This window comes from Mercurialis annua, linkage group LG1-X, assembly GCF_937616625.2.
Source record: "Mercurialis annua linkage group LG1-X, ddMerAnnu1.2, whole genome shotgun sequence".
Classification (NCBI taxonomy): domain Eukaryota; kingdom Viridiplantae; phylum Streptophyta; class Magnoliopsida; order Malpighiales; family Euphorbiaceae; genus Mercurialis; species Mercurialis annua.
Genome location: NC_065570.1, coordinates 3,328,495 through 3,348,164, shown reverse-complemented (window position 1 = coordinate 3,348,164; position 19,670 = coordinate 3,328,495). Strand labels below are relative to the sequence as shown.

The following is a 19,670-nucleotide window of genomic DNA, read 5'->3' as shown; positions in this document are numbered from 1 at the left end:
CCTCAAAAGGACCTAAAAATCGGAATTTTGCCAAGTACAGGGACCTGAAGAACAAAAAAATAGTACAAGGGCTTTTTGAATAAAAATGATATAGTACAAGGGCCTCTAGATGGGTTTAGCCAATTATCAACAACAACGACTATGAATTACTCAGTGATATTATCAAACAGATTTTTAGTCTTTTCAAATAATTTATGTGCTAAAGTAAAAGCCTAAAACAAGTAAATAAAGATTAATTGCGAGGTGTACAACTCTTGATAGGAAAATCATGAAATGGAAGCGATAATCAACGATCTGTTGAACTGCCTGCTCAAAGCTGTACGGACGGTGCTATATAATCCACGTGGATGCCTAAATTGGGCAATTATACAACAATTTTCATGATGAACTTGCTCATCTATCATTTTAATTCATAAAAAACATTTGGTACTATCTCAAAAAATTTATATGTTTTCTTTGACAAAAAAAAAATTACATGTTTAAAATATAGATACTATCAAATAGAATCTTAGAAAAATACTAATTATCATCCCTTGGCAAAGATAATTTTCTTCATGTTTATAACTCGATTTTTCATTAACAGGTCTATGTTGACGTTATTTTATCTAAATCACTTTCTTTTTATATATTTTTTAAATTGAGTTTTGACGAGATTCGACTCCTTCCTCTATTTTTGTTCAAATATGGAATTTCTAAAACTAATTTTAAAGAGTTTTATTCAATTCTTGTTAACTAGTTTGTAAATTATTTTTCATAAATTAAAGGTGTCACTAATACTTTATGTAGTTGTATAAATTAAAATTCAAAAAAGAGCCTCAGATTTAAATTTAAGTTAATTTCACAAAGTCTTTTTGATATTTTTCACCGTTAAGATTTAAACTAGCGTGACAAAAATTTGAAAGAGCGAACAACAACTAGAATTTAGTTAGTTTTATAGAGTTTTATGAGTTGTTAAAAAAATTCATTTAAAAAATCACTATTTAAAATTTCAAATACTGTCATAAAATCTCAATAATGTCTATTGAGGGAGTAACAATTTTATCCAATTTTATAGAAAAAATTACAAAGGAATAAAAAGCTTATATTACATCTAGTTCATAAATTTTCACACCATTTGTAAATTCTAAACTTTTTGAAGAGAAAATATGAATTTACAGAGAGAATCGCCCGCAGATTTTGTCTTATTGAAGTCGAGTCTAATTACGTTAGTCGTTAGTCGTTAGTTTTTCAGAATTTAAATGACCTTTAACTACTGCCTTACGAAAATTCGAAACCGAAACATAGAGAATGCACTTGGATAGTCTTCACCACTTCGGTTAGACTTCATTACAGATTGAAAGCGGAGAAAACAAGAAAACCATATTCGATTAAAAAAGTATAAATATAAATGAACCGTAAATTAAAAATTTAGAAAGATATAATTACTTTTTAAATAGGTAAAGTAGAAAGTAAAAATGCAAATTAGATTATTAAGTGCTCTTTTTTTATTTTATTTTTGAATTCATCAAATGTAATTAATCGAATATGAAACAATTATATTTTATAAGAAATTTGAAAAAAAATCAAAAATTAAACCCGATAACCTGACATGAAATAGACAACATACTGCCTATTTCGCAGATCTATTTACAAAGTTACGATAATAAAAAAATAAATTATCTAACTATTTCGCCAATAAAATGTAGTGTTCAATCAATTTTTTTCATCATCCGCTAACGGATTTCTGAAATCAGAAACTACAATCATGATACCAAATACAACCACCACTTGAGAAAATTAACAAAAATAATCCACGTCATCAATCCCCAGCCTGTTCTGACTATAAAAGCCACCATGCGCCGCGGTCAAGCAACATTTAGCAGATTGATACTGCTATTCCAAAATCGAACTCTGTATTTTCTCTCCGAACTCCGACTCATCTTCTAGGGTTTAATCGAATAAATTTGCCGTTAAATTTAATAATCAACAAAAAAATCATATAAAAATATTAAACAACAGCTAAAATAAACTAAAATACACTTGATCAAGCTAGGGTTTTGTAAATAATGGAAGATGAAACTGAATACGATCCAACTCTAATCGAAGAAGACGAAGACGAAGATGAAATCACACAGGAAGACGCGTGGGCTGTTATCTCAGCTTATTTTGAGGAGAAAGGTCTGGTGCGGCAACAGCTTGACTCGTTCGACGAGTTTATTCAGAACACGATGCAAGAAATCGTCGATGAATCGGCTGATATCGAGATTCGCCCTGAGAGCCAGCATAATCCTGGTCACCAGTCCGATTTCGCTGAGGTATATTAGAATTTATGCTGTTGTCGATGTATTATGAGGTAGTTTTGGCAAATTTGAGAAGAAATTAGGTTAGTTTTGGATTCGAGAGTGTTCCTTGAGGTTATTGCTGCATTTTTTTGATTAACTGCAAAGATTCTGAAGGTTTATGTCGAGAATTGAACGATAGTTAGTTTAAGTACTAACCGCTATTCGGAGCTAGTGTAGCATCTGAATTTCTGCTGGTTTGGTTTCACAGTGGAAGCTGCATTTCTTTGATTAATGGCAAAGAAATTAAAGGTTTATGTCAAGAATTAAACGACAATTAGCTCTAGTTTAATTACTAAACGCTGTTCGAAGCTAGTGTAATGTTTGAATTTCTGCTGGTTTGGTTCCACAGTGGAAGTTGCTTTTCTTTGATTAGCAGCAAAGATTTTAAACGTTGATGTCGAGAATTAAACGATAGTTACCTCTAGTTTAAGCACTAATTACTATTCGGAGCTATTGTAATCTTTGAATTTCTGCTGGTTTGGTTCCACAGTGGAAGTTGTAATTCTTTGATTAACAGCAAAGGTTTTAGAGGTTTATGTTGAGAAATAAACGATAGTTAGCTCTAGTTCAAGTACTAACTACTATTCGGAGGTCGTGTAGTCTTTGAATTTTCCGCTGGTTTGGTTCCGCTGTGGACGTTCATGAAGGAAATAGAAATATATATAACTTCATTGTGTTTTAAGAAAAATAAATATACTCAGAAAATTGTTAAAATCTTGAAAAGGCAAGCTTGGCAAAAGACATTAGGTATTTGTCTGTATCTGTTTCATTCGAACTTGTATTTGATACATTTTCTGCACTAACTATCTAATTATGTGTAGTTTAATTACTTTGTTTTGTTAATTCTCTCTTTTGCTGCGTTGTGCTGGGTCAATAACACTATTGTATACGTGCAGACGATCTATAAGATAAGCTTTGGTCAGATATACTTGAGCAAGCCCATGATGACTGAGTCTGATGGTGAAACTGCTACTTTATTTCCTAAAGCTGCAAGGTTGAGGAATCTAACATACTCGGCCCCATTGTATGTGGATGTTTCAAAGAAGGTTATAAAGAAAGGACATGATGGTGAAGAAGTCACGGAAAATCTAGTTTTCCCCAAAGTTTTCATTGGGAAGGTGTGAATAATGAATTTTTAGTTGTAAGCCGATTGTAGTTCCAGATTTGACAACATTATATTTTTTTCATTTTGTGCTGTTAGGTTCCTATAATGCTTCGGTCAAGTTATTGTACATTGTACCAGAATTCAGAGAAAGATCTTACAGAGCTTGGGGAGTGCCCTTATGATCAGGGTGGGTATTTTATCATCAATGGCAGTGAAAAGGTTCTGATTGCCCAAGAGAAGATGAGTACCAATCACGTTTATGTGTTCAAGAAGAGGCAGCCAAATAAATATGCATATGTGGGGGAAGTTCGATCTATGGCGGAGTCTCAGAACCGGCCACCAAGTACCATGTTTGTCCGAATGCTTTCTCGGACTAGTGCCAAAGGAGTAATGGAGACTGATTATTTCTGTTTTATTTATTTCTTCAATCCTTAGTAGTAGACTGTAGAATTTAATTTCATGTCTTTTCTTATGCCAGGGCTCTTCAGGGCAGTACATTCGTGCTACTCTCCCATATATTCGAACTGAAATTCCAATTATTATTGTATTTCGGGCTCTCGGATTTGTTGCTGACAAAGATATATTAGAACACATATGTTATGATTTCTCTGATACGCAAATGATGGAGTTGCTTCGGCCTTCTTTGGAAGAAGCATTTGTCATTCAGAACCAGCAGGTACCTTCTTCCCTAGTTTGTTTAATGCTTAGCGCTGTTCTCTTAACAGTTTACTGTTGGAGTTTTTGTTATACTGTCCCGGTAATGATAATAATTGAGAAAAATATGTCTTTTTTGTGTGCTTATTTTAGTTGTAACACTAAAAGACGTTTTATCGGCTTCTAATTTTTATGTGGCATGTTACAGCAATTTCTTTCTTGTTTAAACCTGCTTTAATCATTGAGCCTTTTTCAACTTCAGACTTTTTCCCCTTCATTGTTTTTGCTAACCATTTCATTTTTTATGACTTTACTTTGATAGCAAGATAGGCCTCATATGTACATTATTAAAGGTTAGGAGTTAATTCTCTATTTGCAAATTTTGTTATTCTCCCTAGCCACTACATACTATACTAGTAGTTTCATTTAGCACATGACCTTTATATCTGGTTGACATTGACAATGACAAGGTGGTGGTCCTTTTTTTCATAAGTTCTGCTCTCTGTTGAGCTTCTATTGATTAGTATACATGCTTTTGGTTTCCGTAGGTTGCACTAGATTACATTGGAAAGCGTGGAGCAACTGTTGGGGTAACAAGGGAAAAAAGAATTAAGTATGTTCTATTTGCAGCTTGCCTCTGGCGGTGAGATTTTTTGCAGTTTTTTTTTCCAAGATACTTACGGGACTTGCATGCTTTCTCTCAGGTATGCTAGAGAGATTCTTCAAAAGGAAATGCTTCCTCATGTTGGTGTTGGAGAATATTGCGAGACCAAGAAGGCTTACTATTTTGGGTAAACTGTTTCTTAATATGTGCATTTGTTTCCCTAGCTTATGTGGCTTGTGACTGACTCTGCATATTTTTTGTTCTAGATATATAATTCATCGGCTTCTCCTTTGTGCACTCGGCCGGAGAGCAGAGGATGACAGGGATCACTATGGCAACAAGAGGCTTGACCTTGCTGGTCCATTACTTGGTGGACTCTTTAGAATGGTTTGTGTTTTTGTGGGGAATCATGGAATATTTTTGAGATTTAACTGCTCATTTTGATACCTGTTAATCTCTTGGATTTGGCATTCTGATTGATGCAGTTATTCAGAAAGTTGACTAGGGATGTCAGATCTTACGTGCAAAAGGTTTTTGACTCATAAAGCCAGCTTTCATGAGTTCATGCTAGTTAATCCTATGTTAGGATTGTTTATGCACATTTCTCATGGATGATGCAGTGCGTAGATAATGGGAAGGATGTTAATCTTCAATTTGCCATTAAAGCAAAAACTATCACTAGTGGTCTCAAATACTCACTTGCCACTGGGAATTGGGGGCAAGCTAATGCAGCTGGCACAAGAGCTGGAGTGTCACAGGTCTTGTTGTTATCATTTTCAATGTGTATCTATCTATTTTATTTTTTCATTCTCTTTTCCCTCTTATAATTGTTTGTTCATCTGTTCTGATTTCTGAATGTAAAACTTTTGTTTGGCTTTTCCAATAAAATTCAGGTGTTAAATCGTTTGACTTATGCATCTACCTTGTCACACTTGCGAAGATTAAATTCCCCAATTGGACGTGAAGGTATCACTTTGATAAAATCTGTCATGAATATTGCTTAGGATATTGGACAGTTTTGTGCAGTTTTAAGATATCACATTTATCTGTCTTTTCCTGATGTAAATCTGTTAAAATCTCAATTTCTCTTGTTATCTGTTCTCTCCTTGAGTTCTAATGGGTGGGTTGCAACTAGGTAAATTGGCTAAACCCAGGCAGTTGCATAATTCACAGTGGGGAATGATGTGTCCAGCTGAAACACCTGAAGGACAAGTGGGTGGAGTGTTTTTGTGCATCATGTACTATCGTACTATCATGCTTTTTTAGCTTTTTATGGTTTTAGAATTTCCAATTGGAGCATTTTGCTGTAACCTCAGGCTTGTGGGCTGGTGAAGAATCTAGCATTGATGGTTTACATCACTGTTGGATCAGCTGCATATCCTATATTGGAATTTTTGGAAGAATGGGGTACTGAGAATTTTGAGGTGCGTACTTAGGTTTTCTGTACAAATTGATGTTAATTTCCTGCTCTCCTGTTGCTTTGACATTTTTTTTTTGTATTGCAGGAAATTTCTCCTGCAGTTATTCCCCAAGCTACAAAAATCTTTGTTAATGGTTGCTGGGTGGGCATCCATCGTGATCCTGATATGTTGGTGAAGACATTGAGACGGTTGAGGAGACGGGTAGGTGCTTTCGTCCATTTATAATGTAGCAATCGCATGAAACTATCTTAGTTAATTTGTGATGGCCAAACTATCTTAGTTAATTTGTAATAAAAAGGCGGTCAGCTTTATAAGCTGGATATGAAGTGATAATCATTCTTGGGTTTCATTTACAAGGCTTGCGTCTTTTCCCTTGATTGCTCCAGATTATAAGAGCTTTAGCTTTTTCAGCTCTTTATCTACCTGGAGAAGGTTTAAACTGTTATTTAAGTTAATATAAATTTTATAGGGAAATTGATTTTCATACTGCATGCCGGTGTCTTATTTAATCCATATCCCAGTCCACATTTTTGTCTATTATTTAGGTGGTGTTTCTTTGAGCTAAAGAATATGTATTGAAGTGCTGATGAGCTTCTTGTCTACAGGTTGATGTCAACACTGAAGTTGGGGTGGTTAGAGATATTCGTTTGAAAGAGCTGCGAATATACACTGATTATGGCCGCTGCAGTCGTCCTTTATTCATTGTTGATAAACAGAGGCTTCTCATAAGAAAAAAGGACATTCATGCCCTGCAGCAAAGAGTGAGAATATTGAATTTCTATTTCTAGCATTATTTTTGTTGTTATCCAAATGTCCACCCTACCGTTTTTATGGAGGTTAGATCATTGTAATTCCTGCTTTTTTTGTTCTCCTTTTTACAGGAATCTGCAGAAGAGGATGGTTGGCATGATCTTGTGGCAAAAGGATTCATTGAATATATTGACACTGAGGAAGAAGAAACCACTATGATATCAATGACCATTCATGTGAGTGGGATAAGTTTTTTTTTTTTGGGGAATATGTTAATGTAATATATCTGCTGACAATGTTGGTGGGAGGTAGTAAACAATCAATAAATAACATTGCTAAATTCTGTACCAGGATTTGGTACAAGCAAGGATCAGTCCTGAAGAAGCTTATTCGGATACTTATACCCATTGTGAGATCCATCCTTCATTGATTTTAGGAGTTTGTGCTTCAATTATTCCTTTTCCGGATCACAACCAGGTGAGGTTATCATGCTTCCAATAATCTAGTTGCAAAGCCTCTATTATTAATATTACATGTTAATTACTTCTTTGTTGGTGCAATCAGTCCCCACGTAACACGTACCAATCTGCTATGGGAAAACAAGCCATGGGAATATATGTTACGAACTATCAATTCCGAATGGTATCTTTTGACACTCCTTTTCAACATTTTTCCATTTTGTCCGGCTTTGTCCCTGCTTCTATGGTTCTTCTCTGGCATGTGCAGGATACATTGGCTTATGTTCTTTATTACCCTCAAAAACCACTTGTTACTACAAGAGCTATGGAGCACCTCCACTTCAGGCAGCTGCCAGCTGGCATTGTAAGACGATTTATTTGTTTGTTTCCCATTCTTGCTACTATGTTTATGACATTGTCTATATTTTTCGATTGCATCTCAGAATGCTATTGTTGCCATTGCCTGCTATTCTGGATACAACCAAGAAGATTCTGTTATTATGAACCAATCATCAGTTGACCGTGGATTCTTCAGATCACTTTTCTTCCGTTCATATAGGTAAGCCAAATTCTGTACTGTGTCTGTGGCTCTGACTTTTAACTAGTAGTTGTGCTGCTGATACCCTCATTCACAGGGATGAGGAGAAAAAGATGGGGACCCTTGTTAAAGAAGATTTTGGGCGTCCAGACAGATCTAATACAATGGTAATGTTTAGCTGTCAATTATATCTATTCCTTCCTAAAAATTGAGCACCGGACTGAGAATTTGTTTTACAGGGCATGCGGCATGGTTCCTACGATAAATTGGATGATGATGGTCTTGCGCCTCCAGTAAGCATTGTCTTTTTGCTTTACTATTTATTAGGAGGATTGTTTTCTTATTTATTTTCTGATATTACTTTTTTATGTTAATGTTAGGGTACAAGAGTTTCGGGTGAGGATGTAATTATTGGAAAGACCACCCCTATTACTCAGGATGAAGCTCAGGGACAAAATGCACGATACACAAGGCGAGATCACAGCATAAGCTTGCGTCATAGTGAAACTGGAATTGTGGATCAAGTAAGCTTTATTTTTCCATTGAGTTGGTCAATTTTTCACATAGAACATCTGTCTCTTATTTCACTAGAGCTTACCAATGCACTTCTTATAGGATATTGTACTTAGGGGTGTGCAAAAACCGACCAAATCAAATAACCGAACCAAACAAACAAATTATGTTTGGTTGGATTTGAAATTGTAAAAAATTTGGTCTTTTTGTTCGGTTTGATATTTAAAGTAAAAATATTTCTATTCACATTTGGCATAAACCTGGCCAAAAAATCAAATCAAAAAATAAACTGAACCGTCTGGTGTGGTTTGAAATATGTAAATGTTTGGTTTGAAATATGTAAAATTCTTAAACAATTTGTTCAGTTCCGTTTTGAAAAAAATCTAAATGTTGATTCACTTGGTTTTAACGGAGTGCACATCCTTAATAGCACTGGATGAATGAGAACATATTATACTTTGCTGTTTAGGTCTATGCTTCCTAATGATTTAAAACTGGTTGCTTTGGTGAAAAGTGCATGTTCTGATCACATTGACATTGTTAGGTTCTTCTGACTACAAATGCTGATGGGTTGAGGTTCGTAAAAGTAAGGGTGAGGTCTGTTCGGATACCCCAGATTGGAGATAAGTTCAGCAGTAGGCATGGACAAAAGGGAACAGTGGGTATGACTTACACTCAGGAAGATATGCCGTGGACTGTGGAAGGCATCACCCCCGATATTATTGTGAACCCACATGCTATTCCTTCTCGAATGACCATCGGTCAGCTTATCGAATGTATTATGGGGAAGGTTGCAGCTCATATGGGAAAGGAAGGGGACGCTACTCCATTCACTGATGTCACTGTAAGTTTTTTAGACTGCATGCTGATTTACTAATTTGTTGTACTTTTTAAAAAAAAATTGTGCCGAATAAGCTTTTAGTCTGAAGTCCTGAAATATGAACATTGGTTGGATTTTCACAATTTCTGGCAGCTAATGCAATGGAGGATGTGCACCGAACACCGAAAATGGTTTGCTCGGTTTAGTTTTAAAAAAGGAGTATTTATTCTTGTATTTTGGTAAAACCAAACTGAGCCGAACTTTATCCCCTTAATTCGGGTTGGTTTATATTTTCTTCAAACACCGATAGATTTCGACATTTTCACTACCAAACCGAACTGAACTTTATCCCCTTTATTTGGTTCGATTTGTATTCTCGTCAAACACCGATCACTTTTGACATTTTCACTACCGAACTGAACTCCCAATTGCGTATTCCTAACTGCCATATAAAACTGAGGATAGTAGATGATAAATGTTAACTTTCCGCTTTTGAATCTTCTGTTTGTGATTAGAAACAGATGTTAATAAAATCCAAATAATAGAGATGTTTTCCTTTTAAGAATAATATTTCTAGTTAATGATCTATTGTAAATTTTGTATCCAACTGAATTAAGTTTTGATAAATTGAGCTGAATCTCTCTGCCTTTCGACCTGGCGTTTTAGGTGGATAATATTAGCAAGGCTCTTCATAATTGTGGCTACCAAATGCGGGGCTTCGAAACAATGTACAATGGCCACACTGGTCGACGGCTTCCGGCTATGATTTTCCTTGGCCCCACTTATTACCAAAGGCTAAAACATATGGTTGATGATAAGATTCATTCCCGTGGAAGGGGACCGGTGCAGATCCTGACCAGGCAACCTGCTGAAGGAAGGTCACGTGACGGTGGCCTCCGTTTTGGAGAGATGGAACGAGATTGCATGATAGCACACGGTGCTGCAAATTTTTTGAAGGAGAGGTTGTTTGACCAGAGCGATGCCTACCGGGTCCATGTATGCGAGCGTTGCGGTTTGATAGCTATTGCAAATCTCAAAAAGAATTCATTCGAATGCCGAGGATGCAAGAACAAGACTGACATCGTGCAGGTGAGTTTTTATAGCTTTTTTTCACGATTGTGCCTTTTTTGAGTCTTCAATTTCCATGATTGTGCGTGAAATTCTTGTTGACACGCAGCATTTAAGTGTTTTAACCACTGTTACCAAAATCGTACTACGTTTCGCGATTCGATCCAGTTTACCCTAAATAGATTTGTATCTATGAGTGATCTATACTCATATATATTCCGATTCTCGATTCACTAAGCATTTTGATTTTCAATTCGAATATGGATTTGACAAGTATGGTTTTAACTCATGCAGGTGCACATTCCTTATGCATGTAAGCTTCTGTTCCAAGAGCTTATGTCGATGGCAATAGCACCAAGAATGCTCACAAAGGATGTGAAGCCAATAAAAGATCAGAAGAAAAAGGGAGCCTAATTGTATTTCTACTGTTATTGGTTTTATGATCGGATTGGGTTTTGACAACAATGGTATAAAATAGTTGTAGCTGATGTATTGAACAACTCTTAGATCATACAATCAAATTGTATTTCTATCATATTGTATTTTAACACAAATTGACTTAAATTCAATTCAAGAGAGGAATCTAGATGCTCACCAGTTCAGTTTTACGATCATTTCAAATAATTTTTACCCCATCGGCAACTCGATTAATAAAGAGTTGAGAATTACGTGTGATAATTATGGAATTGAATTTAAACATTAAAATGCTTTGTTCAATTAGCCCTCGATTAGGCTAATTTATGTTTCCATTCTCTATAGATATATAAACAATAATATCTTTGTTTTCATATAAAAGTTAATTTTTAAATTTGGATAGTTAAGTTGTGTCAAGTTGAATTCGATTTTTTATTATTTTACCGACTTCGAGCTTGAATTTTAAAATAATATCTGGTCAGGTTTGAATGGTGTTCTAAACTTTAAATTTTAAATTCGAAATGATCTCACAAAGTGATTGTGTTTCACTTGGACTTTTTTCCATTACATTGCTAATAGCAACTTGACATTGACATTATGATAATGGACTAAATTTTCAAGGCTTTGATACGCCATTTCATGCACAATTAACAAAGTTAGCTCAAATAATTTTAAGTCTTTTCTTGATAACCGCTCTAACTCTTAAGTCAATAAAATTCTTCGTTAAAATAAGTGTTCAAGACCTTCAGGTCTTAAATATACTCCCTCCGTCCCATTTAAGAAGGGACGTATCCCATTTTTATTTGTACTACTTAAGAAGGCCATATCATATTTTTTATGCCAATTTATATGAATTTTCCTTTTTTACCCCTTTTTTTCTTTCCATAATTAATTACTATTAGTCTATACACAAAATACAACACTATCATAAATAGGGGTAAAATAAGAAAACACTATAGTAGTTAATGCTTTCTTAATATATGTGAAAAAGTCATTTGTCCTTTCTTAAACGGGACGGAGGGAGTATTACTTTTATGATTATGTGTGCATAGATACTTATGGGTTTTTATGGTGCGGCTTTTTATGATGTCTTGGTGATATTTGAACTTATTTTGTAAATGAATGTCGCATTTTTTTAATATGAAAAGTATATTTAAGCTTTTTTTTATGTATAACAAGGATATATTCGAACATTTTTATACAAGAAAGACATACTTAGACCATGAAATATTGAAGGGGTATTTGCGATTTTACTTTTTTTCCTTTTAGTACAACCATTAGTGTCTGTAATGTAGCATGTAATATAAGTTTAGGGACCAAAGTGCATATTAACATAAACATAGTAGAATTTGAAACGGCGTCGCTTCCTGCATCTCCGTTGATCTCATGAGTATGACTCGTGTATGACTGCGCAAGAGAGAACAAAATGGAGAGCAAAGCAGAAGCCATAGAAGTAGACAGCCAAGAGATAGAAGATGACGATGACGGACCACCGCCAGGCTGGCATTCAATTCCTCCTCCTCCGCAAGCATCGCCGCCACAGCCGCCACCCTCTTCCGGTGAGTTAATCCTACTAATTTTAATCCCTGGCAATTTTTTCTCAGTAATATTAAAAAATTAGCTAATCTTTCACTAATTGTTCATACTAATTTGTGTTTAAAATAATGTTATGATCGAGAAAGTTTTTTAAATTTTATTTTTAATTGATTTTATTGTAATGGCAGAGATGGTTCAATTGGTGTGCGGTTCTTGTCGAACTCTACTGTCGTATCCAAAAGGAGCTCGTCATGTTAAATGCTCATCTTGTGAGATGGTTAATTTGGTATTAGAAGGTAATAATTTAAAATACCTAGATAAATTAATGTTTGGTTGCTCATGTTTAGGGGTGTAAATGTGTAATCGAGTCGGGTGGATTCGAGGTGAAACACTCTCGAAGCTCTAGATCGAGTCTAAAATCTGAAGCTTGAAACTTGACTTGAACTCGATCGAGTTTTGTTTTACCAGGCCGAGCTTGAACTTGGTAGAATAATTGAGATTATAAATATCTATAAATTAGATTATAATAAAAGTAAAAGCATTATTGTCCACACACACATATAAATATTATATATATATATACACACATATATAATTTTAAAAGGTAAAATAGCAATTTGGTGTTTGAACTTGACTCGGTGATAAACTCGAGTAGCTCGAGTCGATATTAATCAATTCGGTGTTCGAGTATTTCAAGTAAATTCCGACTAGCTTGTGAGTTAGCCCGACTCAGTCGCACCCCTACTTGTGTTTTTTATTATCAGTATAGCTTCTCATTTTCAGACAAAATGTCTGATTTGATTAGCAGAAGTTAAGACTTTGCTTGATTTCCATATTTATATAGAGATGATGATTAAACTTCAGGCTATCTGTAAGCAAGAAAATCAGACTTTGATCTTACTTCATTATTCAATGTTAAGTTAAGATATTGTTTGCTGAAATGGCTCCATTAACTACTGTGCTTTGCTGTGTTATTTGAATAATAACAAAATTGGTGCATTTAGCTCAGTGTCTTGTTCGTTGGAATACTTCACTTTTAGTCTTAGTACTGACACGTCTTGTGATTTGATGTGGTGTTCCGTTGTAGGAGAATTATTCATTGTGATCGCAAAAATCTCGCTTCGTCTCAGTTTTTATTTCACTTGGCATACTTTTGCCTCTATGTTTGTTGTATTGGATAATGTCCACTTGAGATATTGATTATTGACGAGGTTTAACATAGTAACTTTGATGACTCGTTTTCAGCGCACGAGGTTGGACAACTTAAATGCGGTAGATGTGAAGTTTTGCTGATGTACCCATATCCAGCTCCTTCAGTTAGATGTTCGTCCTGCCATTTTGTAACTGTAATTGGAGTGAGTCTACAGTTCCACATTAATACACATTTACATATGGTGGCATGTGATTTCAAGTGTTAAACTTTATATGCAAATGCTAATATATACGAATGGTTCATGTGTAGGCGCATAACAAGAGGCCACCATGGTCTGTAATACAAGGATACTCTCCTCCTTTGCCAAATCAAATACAGTGAGTCGCCTTCATGGGACTTGCTCAGAAATGCAGGTGGAAGTCTGGGGTTACATTATTGGAACGGAACTTTCTTGCCTAAATGTCGTTTGCAGTAACTTATCACCGGAATTGATGGCTTACGTTGGCAAGCTTCTAAGGAGCTCATTAGAGAAGGGGATGTTGTTACATTCGCCTTCATGGGACTTGCTCAGAAATGCAGGTGGAAGGCTGGGGTTACATTATTGGAACAGAACTTTCTTGCCTAAATGTCGTTTGCAGTAACTTATCACCGGAGTTGCTGGCTTACGTTGGCGAGCTTCTAAGGAGCTCATTAGAGAAGGGGATGTTGTTACATTGTTCATTTCTATCAACTCCTTATTTATCAACAATGTAAATCAATCAACTTTTATTACCATTTAATTACAAATGTTTCAGCATGCACTTCTGTTTCAGCAACTATGCTTAAAGTTTTTCTTATCCCAATTTCTCTTATTTTCTAGATAATGTATGCAAATGAAAAAAATTCTCAGGTACTGTGAATGTTCCTGGGTCAATGACCAATGAGCTTCACTCAGGCCATCGCCGGCAGGGATGCTGAATCCCGTTTTGGCGTCGGTGATATAGTATAGCAACTCCATTTTGATCTTTTATCGTATCATAGTTGTAAAATGAATAGAAAAAGAAAGATAAAAAAAGAATATAAATAGAATACTTTTGGGTGTTTTTTTTTTTTGAATAGAATACTTTTGGGTGTTAAATTAGTGTTTTGTGTTGGAGACTTGGAGTATTTCTTATTTATTTACTCTATTTTGGTGTTAAATGTAATAGTTACTCAATCTTCTGGATCGAGTTGCTTGCAGAATTTTCTAACTGAGCGAAGTTGACAAACTCTTCACCAAATCAAACATATTACACATTTTCTTATCCCAGCTTATTTAACTTTAATAGCCTTGTACATAATTTCACACTTGAATAAATTTCCGTTTGACAATTGTGTCACATACGGTTCATCGTGGAAGAATCTCGGGGTACTTGCCGCCTCTCTCTTTCCCGGGACAGTAGGGTGGACTCAAGAGCTCAACGGTCATTAAATTTTGAAGACCATCTTTTTCAAGTTTCAACTAGGACCAATCTAATTAAAGAAATCTAATGTTTTCTCTGAGAGGAAAAAAACAACAACTAATAGTCTGATATTGCCTTCCAATATAAAGCTGAAAGCGAAACCACTCATCAATCAGTTTGGTATTTTTTAGCATATTACCGTTAACTAATGCTGGACATCATAATCAGAATAGGCCATACTCTTTCTACTAATACACAAGTGCATAGAAATTTAGAACCGTATCACTATCACATTAAAAACTGATTTGACATAATTTAAAAATCATACTCCTTAAGTATTAGCCATTAATTTTCTCCATCCTTTTTAGGTGTAAACATTAAGATTAGAAAAAACAAGAACCAGCCTGTCCTTAGTTACCTAATTTTGCCTCTCCTAAAAACATGAAGAACCCAGATCATTAATACTTGAACAACCTGCTGAATGGTAGGCAGCATCCAAATCAAAATGGAACTAGCAAAATCAAAGTGATAAGGCCCACTAGCCGAATCAACATAGACTAAAAGTAAAGAAGTAATGCTTGATGATAACTAATAAGTCACACAAGACTAATAAGTTGGTACTCGTAACTATTTATTAAAGAACCGGACCGACCAGTTCAACCGATTGAATCGGGAACGGTCTGCTGTTCGGTCCCTTAGTCCCCTACAAACCGAAAAGCCGGTCCAACTGGATTGGAACGGCAAACAGGCGAGCTTTTAAAACCCGTCTAGTTTCTTGGTATTGGGCAATTTTACCTTAAATTTCTTGATATACAATTTTGCTTTGATTTTTTTGGTATTGGACAATATTTGCATTAAATTTTTTAATATTGGAACATGAAAATTACTAAGAGGACATATACCATACAAGTTAGGCCTAAAAATCAGAAAACCCGCAGCCACTCCGGTTTTCATAACACTGCTCATTACTTTCCTGTTTACCAGCGTTCTTAACATAAAAAGCACCTAAATATTCACTTCTGCATAGCAGGCAACAACCTAATCAACTTAAATGCGTGTAATTAAAAAACAGTAAAGAAGCAATTTCTCTATGGATACTTCATTAGGTCCACTGGCAGGTTAGTGTTGGGAGAGTTCATACCTAAAATATGAACTTTCAGCATTTTCTGTCAAAGCAAATCTTTCAATCATCTGGTGGGAAGTCCTCATCAGATGCATTTCCCAGAAATGAGCCAAGCGTTTTCCTCAAAATGTTGAAAGTTTTATCATCCTGTTTCGAAAAGGAAAAATCAATTAAAGTATGCTATCAGAGAAAGCCAAGCAGGTTCAACAATTAGAAGGTTGATGTCTAAAATTTTACCTGCTTCTTCTTTTTCAAGGACTCTTCCAATTTAGCAAGCTTTTCAGCACAGGCTTTCTCATATTCAGATATGGTGTTTTTCTCTTTCTTCTCTGATATTAATCAATAACAAATAATAGAATTAAATTGAAGTATTAGAAACAAAGGCATTAATTGTTCAATGGAGTTAAATAAATCCTTACTGAGTTGTTCATATCGCACAAACAGCCTTTCCTTGTCTTCTTCAAATTTGGAAATGTTATCTGCCAAACAGAATATATAAAGGCTCTATAACAGAAAGTCAATTCACAATAATATTGCTAAATGGAACTGTAATAATGCCTAAAAATGTACCAAATGAGCATATTTTTAACAAGAGCAATATTTCCGTAATTGCCTCATACATGGTCTGGTATAAATCAGGTATACAAAAGCCAAAAGTCATCAACATGAATTAATTTGTTTCCAATTGTCCAATTCATTTTAAGTTTAAAGAATTGAATTATTATAATATGCCAGCTTCCAAACATAAGAATTAGCTAATATAAGAATTGAATTGAGTTCCTCCATTCTTGGACTAACAATACAACTGAAGTAATTGGAAATATAGTATAAAAAATAAAATTAGCTACAAACAGAGTCAAGAAGTATTAATCAAAAACGAAAACCGCGATGCAAATTACCTTTCAGGGCCTGCAAATGAGACGCTTTCTCCTTGCAAAATTTGTCATAAATTTCTTGAAACTTGGCAGTCTCAGTTTTCAAGCAGTTCTCACACTGCATTTGCAGAGTCACACACATGCAAAGCAAATTTAAATCATTATAATTCAATCTAAAAAAATAGAGCTAAATTTTCTCGTGCATAATACCGAACATTGTTAATGTCTAATAGACCTCTTTTGAGCTCTTTGAGAGTAACTTTGCAAAACTCTGCCTGAAATAAACGAATCGCAACCGAATTAAAATGAGATTTCACATCTAAATTAATCTGAAGATGAATTTTCTGTTACTAATTTACCTGTCCTTATCAACTTTTGATTTCAGCTCATCCATAGTTTTCCTGATCTCAGAAGCCACACTATCACCAAAAAAATAATTAACTCACTGAAATAATTTGTTTTAATCTTCAAATACTAATCGCAAAGTAAAAGCAAATCAACATTAAATTAACTAATGATTTTTCAAAATCTTCAAGCACTTCTAGATCGATATTAAATCTTAGTTAATTAATAAACGCTAAAATTCAAATACAACAAGCTACTGATTTCTAATTACAGATCTCGCCAAAATCAGAACAAAAATCAAAATTAATTAAGAAATTCAACTACTAACCTCAGAAAATTAATTAATGAACGCTAAAATTCAAATTTAACGAGCTACTTATTGCTAATTACAACAAAATTCAAATTTAACGAGCTACTTATTGCTAATTACAACAAAATTCAAAATCAGATCTAAAATTAAGAAATTCAACCGCTATCGATTATCAGTTCAGATCTCACCGAAAAAAAAACGAGTTTAACTCACCTAGAAATCGTTTCCTCGTTCTTCTTTTGACCGTCCTTTTGAGTTTTCTCTCTGATCTGATGCAGCGCCGACATGATTCCCTTAATATCGCTGAAATTTTCACAATGTTTTCAAAAACAATGAGATCGGAAACGAAAAAGCTAAACAGAGACAACGAAAATGAATGAAAAATTAATCTGAAACCTGGAGAGATCAACGTCGAGCTCGTCATCTACGACTCGGAATTTTGACTCGGATTTGTTGAGAACTGACTCGGATGCGGTTCGTTTCTTGGATTTTGCTTTTGCAGAAGACATTTTTGTTTGGCTGTGTATGAATTGAAATTAGAGAGAGTTTTTTTTTTCCTTTCTGAATAAGCTTTTGGTATCTGAGAAGAAATGAAAATCTTATGAGTGATGAGTGTCTTTGAATATTTTTGTTTGGCGCTCCAAATTCAAATTTTTAAAATTAATTGTCTGCGGGTCGATTCATACTATTCGTTCTCTCATTTTGTAATCGAATGACACGTTTTTTTTAATTTATTTACCTATTCACCTAATTAATTTCTCATGCTCCTCAAATGAATGATAATTCATTACTTTAATTAAATATTGTCCATGATGCATTAAAACTTGAGTCGCTTTTTTTTTCGTTCAATATTTTTATTTTATTTATTTTAAAAGTATTTTAAAAATTATTGGTTTATTTTATTTTTCGGTTTATTGTTTTTGTTTTCATATATATATTTTACTATATTCATTTTTAAGTAATTTATTGATTAATTTGTTCAATTTGTAATAGATATGATATTGCATAATTTATATAAGTTTTTTTAACATCAAATTTGTAGATTTAATTAAGTCTGTTATAGTATAATGTAATCTATTTTAAGTAATTAATGTATTTTATAATGAAAATGATAGAGAAATAATGGTCATATCACCTTCATCTAGATTGTCTTTTTTATCATTTACAGGAGAAAAAATGCTTGCAGGAGAATTTAATCTTACAAACTTAACAAAATATAAGCGTTTATACCATTTAAGTATGGGATAATTAGGAAAATATCTAAATAGGAAAAATATTAGCAGTTGTTAACTTTAAAATCTCAACTTGCTTTTCCTACCTTAAGTACTTTCCTATTTATTTTTATACACTACTAGAAAACAGCAAATTAGTGACGGAAATTTGCGACAGACTATATTTCTGTCACTAATTTTTCATTTTGGCGACAGATTTAGCGACGGTCTCTAAATCCGTCTCCAAAGTAAAAAATTGTTGGCGGATGAGTTCCCGCTATTTTAGCGACGGATTTTCCGTCTCTAATCCATCGCTAAAATGGTGGGACATGGCGGGAATGAATTGGCTCCTCAATTGAGGCCAAATTTAGCGACGGATTAATAAATCCATCTCTAAATGTGGCCTCAATTGAAACGCTCCGTTTCAATTAGGTATTTAGCGACGGATTTTGTTTCAATTAGACGCTCCGTTTCAATCAGACGCTTAGCGACAGATTCAATCTAAGAATTTCTCTAGTCTATAAATATAGCAAAGTGAAATATATTAATCCTGCTTAGTAGTAGATTGAAAATATAAATTAAAATAATCTACCATGATTAATTCTTTATTCAATTAAAAAAATCAAGTGATGATTTATGTCAACTGTATATGCATATACAATAATGAAAAAAACAAGGACGATACATGCTTGTTGTGGGTCTTTTGCACCTTTAATTATTGATTATTCATATACTATGTTTTAAATGTATATATTTATTGAGATTGGGGGTAGTTTATTGTAGAGGCAAAAAAATATAATTTAATTGTTTTTAAAATGCATATACTATTAATAAATTTCACATTTGATTCATTTCCCTAAATAACAAAAATTTAATTATGACGAAACTAAAATAAATTATGAACCAAAGTAACGTATGACCATCTAGTCCATTCATGATCTTACGACAATTCCAACCAAACTTCTTCTGGTTATAGCATCACTATAAATTCTATCTCAACTTTTGAATCTTTTGATGGAAATTTGAGTTT

The 19,670-nt window shown here is 34.2% G+C and overlaps 3 protein-coding genes across 3 annotated transcripts; 2 read left to right on the top strand and 1 right to left on the bottom strand.

Moving 5' to 3' along the window:
- Nucleotides 1-1,853: 1,853 nt before the first annotated feature.
- LOC126687341 (DNA-directed RNA polymerase II subunit RPB2) lies at nt 1,854-10,860 on the top strand. The gene is made up of 25 exons (XM_050381888.2): nt 1,854-2,294; nt 3,218-3,439; nt 3,523-3,813; nt 3,905-4,102; nt 4,629-4,693; nt 4,785-4,871; nt 4,951-5,071; nt 5,170-5,214; nt 5,305-5,442; nt 5,578-5,650; nt 5,820-5,896; nt 6,001-6,108; nt 6,190-6,306; nt 6,711-6,866; nt 6,987-7,091; nt 7,207-7,332; nt 7,420-7,497; nt 7,582-7,677; nt 7,757-7,872; nt 7,949-8,018; nt 8,091-8,144; nt 8,232-8,375; nt 8,909-9,208; nt 9,851-10,273; nt 10,547-10,860. The coding sequence occupies exons 1-25, from the start codon at nt 2,046-2,048 to the stop codon at nt 10,664-10,666; spliced, it is 3,579 nt and encodes a 1,192-aa protein (XP_050237845.1). The 5' UTR covers nt 1,854-2,045; the 3' UTR covers nt 10,667-10,860.
- A 1,155-nt stretch (nt 10,861-12,015) lies between these two features.
- On the top strand, nt 12,016-14,151 carry LOC126672359 (protein LOL2). Its single transcript, XM_056105444.1, has 4 exons — nt 12,016-12,225; nt 12,391-12,498; nt 13,448-13,557; nt 13,665-14,151. Exons 1-4 carry the CDS (start codon nt 12,093-12,095, stop codon nt 13,734-13,736), a joined length of 423 nt encoding a protein of 140 aa, XP_055961419.1. The 5' UTR covers nt 12,016-12,092; the 3' UTR covers nt 13,737-14,151.
- Nucleotides 14,152-15,686: 1,535 nt separating this feature from the next.
- On the bottom strand, nt 15,687-18,073 carry LOC126678205 (uncharacterized). Its single transcript, XM_050373111.2, has 8 exons — nt 17,826-18,073; nt 17,643-17,732; nt 17,134-17,193; nt 17,010-17,049; nt 16,799-16,892; nt 16,319-16,378; nt 16,137-16,228; nt 15,687-16,046 (listed from the first exon to the last, which is right to left on the bottom strand). Exons 1-8 carry the CDS (start codon nt 17,936-17,938, stop codon nt 15,960-15,962), a joined length of 636 nt encoding a protein of 211 aa, XP_050229068.1. The 5' UTR covers nt 17,939-18,073; the 3' UTR covers nt 15,687-15,959.
- Nucleotides 18,074-19,670: the final 1,597 nt, after the last annotated feature.